At 45.6% G+C, this 7,712-nt stretch overlaps 1 protein-coding gene across 1 annotated transcript in view; it reads left to right on the plus strand.

Annotated features, from left to right (window-relative positions):
* Positions 1-5,223, plus strand: part of tmem260 (transmembrane protein 260) — a 28,553-nt gene extending 23,330 nt beyond the window's left edge. Inside the window, exons 14-16 of the mRNA XM_038728252.1 lie at positions 534-587; positions 857-941; positions 1,117-5,223. Of these exons, the coding sequence (XP_038584180.1) occupies positions 534-587; positions 857-941; positions 1,117-1,377 (400 nt within the window). The 3' untranslated portion in view covers positions 1,378-5,223. The remainder of the gene's footprint in view (positions 1-533; positions 588-856; positions 942-1,116) is intronic.
* Positions 5,224-7,712: the final 2,489 nt, after the last annotated feature.

Consider the following 7,712-nt stretch of genomic DNA (forward strand, 5'->3'; position numbering starts at 1 on the left):
GACATTAGGCCCTCAGCCACTTGAAATGAGTCTGAAGATGAAAAATAATGAGTTTCTTATTGCATTTTGTCAATAACTGTGTCAAAAGTGGAATTAGTCAAAGCTCCGTATTCTGTTGCCGTTGCCAGCAGCCCTTCATTCAGTCAGATATCCACGGCTGAATACTGTGACATTATTTCCCGCACCCTCACGACAAGCGTGTCCGCTGATGCCCGCAAGCCAAATATTAACTCGGGAACCCTGCTAAAATATTCTTTTGAAGAAGAGGTCAAGTGTTTACAGTCAACAAAGTGAAAAGAGGGAGATGTGGGTTTACTCCATGTCTAATGTGCAAGCTGGTATTGTTGCTCAGTCATTTAATGTTTATGCAGCAAACATTGATGTTTAGTGTATCAAAACCTGCACAGTTGAGTGGAACAATATATTCACATAAATAATAATTTATAGTTAGTGGAACTGTGCACAAGTCAACGCCTGAAGCTGTTTAGATAAAGAAATGCTTTTTTATTTTTATTTTTTTCATGTGTGAACAGTTTCCATCCTGCATCCTGGGAGCATGTCGCTAATGAGGAGATGTGGCAAGCCAGGTACAGTAAACTCTTTACAAAAGACGCTGGTTTCCTCTTTGGAGAGGTTGTATACTTTAGTGTGCAGATAAAAAGCTGCGTCACGATTCATACTAGCCCGCCAGAACATCTCCATAAACCAGTCTTGTGTAGTAGAGCATCTACATGTACATTCTATTTGGTATTGGCATCTACATAAATCACTCCATTGGAGTGGTGCGTCTGTGAGTGTGGATCTGCATGGCTCATCCATCCAGCACTTAGCCCTGAGCCTGCATGCTTTGTTTCAGGATGAAGACGGCTTTCTTTCTGTTTGACCTGGCAGAAAGGATGCAGGGAGAGGGGAAAGCTCGCCTCTTTGAGCTGTCTTACACTGTGAGTCTGACCTCAACAAACAAGCAGCAATACTGTTACCATAGTGGGGCAGTTTTAAGTGCCACACAAGGAAAAGTATGACACATTCAGGGGCGTTATTTGCAGTAACATCTGCTGTGTGTGTGTGTGTGTGTGTGTGTGTGTGTGTGTGTGTGTGTGTGTGTGTTTGCTGCAGCTGTATAAGGAGATTGTGGAGGCCTACTCAGACTACCCGCCAAACTGGGACAAGAACTTGGCACTGGCCTGCGAGAGGCTGCTCCGCTCAGGTCACCGGGGCTACAGTCCACACAGCCTGCTGACCTGCGGCATCCAGCATTTCAGTCTGTACTTAGAGAAGGAACCCACAGATCCCCAGGAGCCCGCCATACGCTCAGCCATCACTCACCTGCTCAAAGAGAGAGATGGGCTCCGGCAGAGCCGGAGGCAAACACCATAAGAAGATCTAGACAGACCTACATGGAGCTGGGGCACAGAGTGTGCTGCGAGCCCAGTTGTAGTACAAGGCACCGAGGATGAGGTCTGACTGAGAAAGATAGAATGATGTATTGGTATTTAGTTAAGGTTTTGGCTAAATTGACTTGGGAGTTAAGAGGAATGCTGATGCAGAAGTACCATTGTGTAGTTATCAAACAGAACTCAACAAAGGACAGAGACCTGCTACTCAGCCATGCTTCATTTGATGAACGTTTACAGTTGACCAGAGACAGAGCTTGACTTCAGGAAGCCTTGACTGACCCCAATCAAGCTGCGCGTGCTCCCCTGAAACTCAGCCATTCGATTGCTTTATCGTTACATCTTGTTCTCTCTTTTTTCTCTCCTCTTCGGCTCTCACAGTTTTTAACATGCTGATTATTTTTCCTCAGCCACTGCTCTACTTCTCTTTTTCTCACATTAGAACGGCAAGGTCGAGATTGAGGGAAAACCAATTTGGGGGCAGAAATGGGGGATTAGAGCAGCTGTTTAATCTAGGACAGACTTGTGCAGTGCCACACAGTAGTCACTCCACATAACCAGCACCACCCACCCCTCTATGCACCCGTCTATCCTTCCATCAGTCTATCTTAGATGGTCCTTTAAATGTTTAAAACTAATGGATTCAATGAGTGTTTTTTTCCCCTCCCTAATGGGAGGGCTGTAATCCCTCATGGATTTAAATGAAATGTGAAATGTCACAATGCCAGGGACCCTTTTAGACGTGCATTTCTGTGTGCATGTGTGTTGATTTGTGTTTGCATGTTGACATGCGTGTGGCTGAACATGCTTAAATCTTCGCCCAAGCCTTTTCCCTACCGGAAACCTCATATAAACATAGTCCATAAACAGATTGGCACACTGGAAAGAGAGAGAAGCACAAAGTCATACAAACTTCAGGGACATACGTAGACGCACAAGACCACCAGCTTCCCAGCTCCCAGTAAAATGAACTTTTAGCCCTGTGAGGGTTGCTGGAGGGACTATGTGCCATGCAAACACTGCGCGTAGACCAGAGTATCTTGTCTTTTGATGTGTTCTCAGGGTCCAAAACCGCAGTTACACACTGTTTTTGTAAATGCTGGAGTTGATGTTAATGAACTTTGTGCCATGAAATTTGTCACGCAGGGGTCAAACCAGTGTATTGCCATAAGCTTTATAAAACACTGCTGAAGGAGCCTGCTGTTTGAGATACCACTAGAAAGCGGCGGACAGTGAGTGCATGTGTAGTTTTCTCAGAATGTAATCTGCCCTCTCTGTTCCCAGGCCTGGTTAGCGGCTGTCAGCTGGCTGGATGATGAGATTCGACCTGCTGTAGCACAGATGGTTTAGTTTCTCATAAAAAAAGGGAAAACTGTCACTCTGCTTTCTACAGATTAAACTATTTCAACAAAGATTCTGTTTATTTTATTAGATTTTGGAACCTTTTTTCCACAGTAGACTAATATTTACCATTTTTAACTTTTTAACCATACTTACATATTAATGTTTGTTTTTGTTTACATCACAATCATTTGCCGCCTCGTCTCATGCCCTCTTGTTATTTTTACTTTACTTTCTTCCTGTCCTTGCCTTTGTCATCCCTCTCCTGTCTCCCGCCCTCTCCTCCCCTCTCACCCTGTCTTCCCCTAACCCCTCTGTTCCTCTCCTCTCCCCTGTCTCTGAGAGTCAGTTGCCCACCCTAAATCAGCAAGCTGCCGAGGATTGTGGGAACCCATGGAATCGCCGTGACCAGGGATGCAGGCAGGGAGCCACAGCAACGCTGGAATGTGGGGCGTCTGAGGAGATAAGAGCTGTGAGCCCAGCCAGGGAGAGGGGAGGGATGCAGCGAGAGAGGAGCGAGGAGGGGGGAGGAGGACGAGGCAGAGCGAGGAGGGTGAGACGGAAACAGGGAGAGCAGCAAGTCTGTGAATGGGGAGACAGAAACACAACACCATAAACAGCCCAGAGAGCAAGACAGAGTGAGACAGTGAAAGAGGGGCGGAGGACTTAGGGGGGCACACACTGGAGATGGGAAGCCAGCCTTATTCCTCTTTGCATTTCATTTACATCCCTGGCCGTATCGACCAATCGGATTGGGAGCAAAGCCCAGGGCTTAGGAGGGGAATAAAAAGACAAAATGCCTTTGCTGCTCTCATCCCTCCCTGATAATACCCCTTCTGTTTTTCTTTTCTCTTTTTCTCCCGTCTATAAGTAGATACTGTCCGAAATGCCAGCGGAAAAGCGACACCTCCGCTTGCTGTGTATCTCAGATAGACCAAGCGGGAACAGGGGCTGAAAAGACAGCTTTAGCAACTGGGCCTATCTCCTCTCCTCTCCACTCCTCTCCTCTCCTCTCTCTGGCTGGATGGAAGCTTGGAGTGGAGGGAGGCGGAGGGCCGGGGTGTGTTGGTTCGTGTTTGGGAAGAGAATAGAGGGTGTGAGAGCCATGATATACTGAGCTGGCCGTAGATTTTGCAGAATCTCACACTCTGAAAAACTTTGCCTGCAGATCCCCTTTCTAAGCATGAGAAACCTGTTTCAAGGATGTTTCCGTGGTGCCACCCATCTTTGTGAAGGTTGCCAATGCCTGCTACTGAACTCCACACATATTTTTAGCTTGGGATTGTTGCTATTCTAGTGTTCTAAATTGCAGGTTTATCCGAAATGGCAACTCTTGTCAGTTGGTTGACTTTATTGTCTTATATAACTGTAGATTTTAAACCTTAGCTTTAAAAATATCTTAACATATTTAAAGATATCGTTAATTAGGCTAAATTAAATATTTTCCTAGAAAATCATATATGTGTATTCGGTAAGATTAGGCCCATTAACGTCAGTCTGTGTTGACATGATGTCATGATTGACCCTCTCAGGGTTTTTTGTTTGCTGCCACTCTTTGTGTGTGTTTTTCTCAGTGTTTGGTAGACAATGCTGTCAGGTACAGTATGTTTGCAGGTTTACTGAGTTTATTTGTCCAGGTGTTTGTAGTGCTCTCCATTGTGTTCCTGTCTATGTTTGGGTTGCTTTGCGTCTGTTGTGTCAAAATGGAAAGTGTTTTTGCTGTTTCTAAGTGTCTTTTCTAAATTTAAAGGTCTATGCCATTGTCTTGGTGCTCATGTCTTTGTGTAGGTGCACCCAGACTATTGTACTGCCAGTGGACCCAGTGCTGGCATCACCGATGATATAGAGCTTATTGAAAGTGATTGTTGTTGCACGGATGAGAGTTCATCTCAGTAGGGGTCTGCGGCAAAGCATTCAGACATAGAGAAGGTCCTTTACCTGCTTCCGCCATACGCATGTGAGAGATAAGGTTACCTTAGGACCCTGTCTGGACCCCCTCCACCTTCACAGCATCCTCATCCTCCTCAGTCCGCACAACCTCACCCCTCTAGTAAAACAAACCAAACAATAGAGGCAGATATGTGAGGGATTAGAGGTCAGAGGGTTGGGGAACGCGACATCTCCATTTCCAGGATCAATCTTCCACCGCTTGGTAATCTCTGGCCCCAGGCCTCACATACCTCCAGTGGTCTCTCTGGCTGAGAGCTGGCATTGCCAGGTCGTGTGAGCTGGTACTCCTGCTGGGTGTGGGGTGCTGATAGGATAGTGGGGGGTGGCGTTATAACCTGACAGAGTGGATGGATGGAAGAGCAGAGGGATGAGTAACAAAGGGTCCTCGCTTTATATCCACAACCCTCCTAAATCCTCGATGTGTAAATGCGCGCGTGTTTGCCCATGTATGACACACGCACAATAATTATTTGTTATATGTTAATGCGTGTCTGTTTACTTTGCGTGCACACGTTCATAAAGTTTGTTTTAATCTGTACATTTGTAAATGTGAAATAACTTTGAGTTCTTCAGAGCGAACTGAATATTATCCCCAAGTTCCCGTTGTTATCTTGTGTACACACATTTGTTTATTTGATACAGCCCCTCTCCACTACTGCACTTCTGTATATCAAAGACAGCAGTGCAGAGCGCAATAGAAAATGGCTACCGTGGAGAAAGGTCTCTCTCTGCTTTGACTGCGAAGAGGCAGAAAAAGCCCCATTCTCCGCTCCCTTCTTAGATCTATTTAAATAATTGAGGAGTAAACTGACAAATTAGGCACCTTTATAGATGCCCCTGGGCTCTCTCTTGGGTCCTTCAGTTTCCCCAATACAAGAGAGTGCCACGAGCCACAGGATAATATCTCTCTGTGCTTTGAGAGGGGGTGGGGGGGGTAGTGGACCAGGAGGGGTTTCGCCAATCAAGCGGGCCACACTTCCTCCCCCAGGTTCTAATTTTGTGCCACATTAAAGAGCTCGGCCTCCATTTAGGACACAGAGAGGCATTTTCATAATTTGCCGGGTCTCTCGGCTAGCTCGGGGTGCCTTTTTTCTTCTCTTTCCTCCCTCTCGCTCTCACTCCGTGTCTGAATGGAAGGCCTGGGGAGGAAGAGTGGTAGGCTAATTCATTCGCCTCCTTTCAACCAACCGGCTTCAGTTCTGCATAATGTTGCTGCTAGGTGTGTATAGCAGCTAATATTTATCTTTATAATAATTCTCTATTAAACCTGAATATTATTTGCCGTATAAAAGCTAACACTGTACAAAAATTGTCATTCACGTATTATTGATACATTAAGGCTAATTCACATACCTGTATTTAGCATTCTGAGAAGAGTTAAAGACCACAGTGGATTTAATCTGAGACCATGCAGCCATACAACTGTGATGCTGGCATTGATCAAATCTGGGATGTAGTAAACATACAGTACATAATCTAGGTTAAAGTTGTTTAATTTCCTCTTGCTGACACCATCCATTCATGCACTGCAGCATGCGTAAGCATTGATTCATATGTGATTGGTCACATAATACACTGTCTCAGGGGGCATTTCATCGCTGACAGACAAGCTAATCTAAAATCCCCCAATTTACAAATGAAAATCCCACCATCCAATTGAGCTAATAGAGGGACTTGAATGGGATAATAAGATGTGGTGTAATACTGTGTAAAAAGCCTGTAATGTTGTGTTGGTGTAAGAGCCTGTGTGACTGGATGTTTGACTGTTTGCAGTGATTACAGGGGCCTGCGGGCCTGGCGGCGGCTCCGTGACTGGGACAGGGAGCTTCTCCCTGGGCAAGGAGATACGCCTGTCTGCCCCTTCTGCTGGAGCTACAGGGACCAGGATGTCAGGAGGGAGAGTGCTCCCAGTGAGCTCTCTTTCTCCCTCTCTCTCTCTCTCACTGTCTCTTTCTGTCTGTCTCTGCCTCTCGTTCCCGGTCTCGCTGTGTCTGTACTATTGCAGTGCTTGCAGATGTGCACAAACAAGGGAGGATTAAAGCAAAACGAATCTAAACAGACAAATGGAATTAGAGTGATGGGTGTCGGTGGGCTGGTTCACAGTGATAAACATAATGACGCTCTGTATGTATGTGTGTGTGAGTGTGTTCCTGTGTCTAGGGGATTATCAGTGGTTAGGTGTGTGGTGTGTATGGCTGGGTGACTGCTTCTGGGTGTCTTTGTGTGTTTGCCTATCTGTCTGTGTTTTTGTAATTATGTGTGTGTATATTTACTCGGTCTCTACTTGTGTGTGTGATAAATGTGTTATTCTACATCGCCTCGCAAAAACAATTCTGCGCCCTCTGCATGTGTGTGGATATGTTTCACTGTGTTTTCCCGTTGGTCAGGGTCATATTTTCTTCTTGTCTTTCATACTGTCTGTTTGTATTTCCGTATCAGAATCACTACCTAAGCCTGTATGTCTCTACTGGACATCAAAACTCTTCACCCAATATTGACATATGCCTAGAAAGATGAGAGAGGGTTTGTTAAATATGAAGGTCTCATAAACTAATCTTGCATAGTGCCAGGCAGTTCATGTGCTGATGTTGTGTGTAGACTTGTTTTCTTGTGGCAGGGGTCTGTGTGTTTATGCGCTGAGGGAGGTCAGGAGTGTGGAGGAGCCAGCAGGGGGGCAGTGATCAACAGCCCATGGGCTCCCCTGCCGAGGGGCTCTGGGATTAGGGTTAAACCCTGCCCTGCCAGATGGGCACAACACATCCCCAGCATCTCACACCAGCATCAGCACCTTTAGGACCGCTCTAGCCCTTCCCCCTTCTTCTGTGGAAACTAGGTGACTGGAACCACGGTGATACTCACTGTTACTCTTCTCAACGGACTCACAGGTCAATAAATGTGCACTGAAATGATCACAATAAATTCTACATGAAGTATACCCAGTATAACGCAATTGAAAGGAACCCTTAATCTCAATATAATAATAATAATCTCAATATTAATATGTATTGGTTAACTAAAGACATGTTT

The sequence above is a fragment of the Micropterus salmoides genome, unplaced genomic scaffold (assembly GCF_014851395.1).
Source record: "Micropterus salmoides isolate LMB-PRFRI ecotype aquatic unplaced genomic scaffold, ASM1485139v1 Ms_hic_scaffold_19, whole genome shotgun sequence".
NCBI lineage: Eukaryota > Metazoa > Chordata > Actinopteri > Centrarchiformes > Centrarchidae > Micropterus > Micropterus salmoides.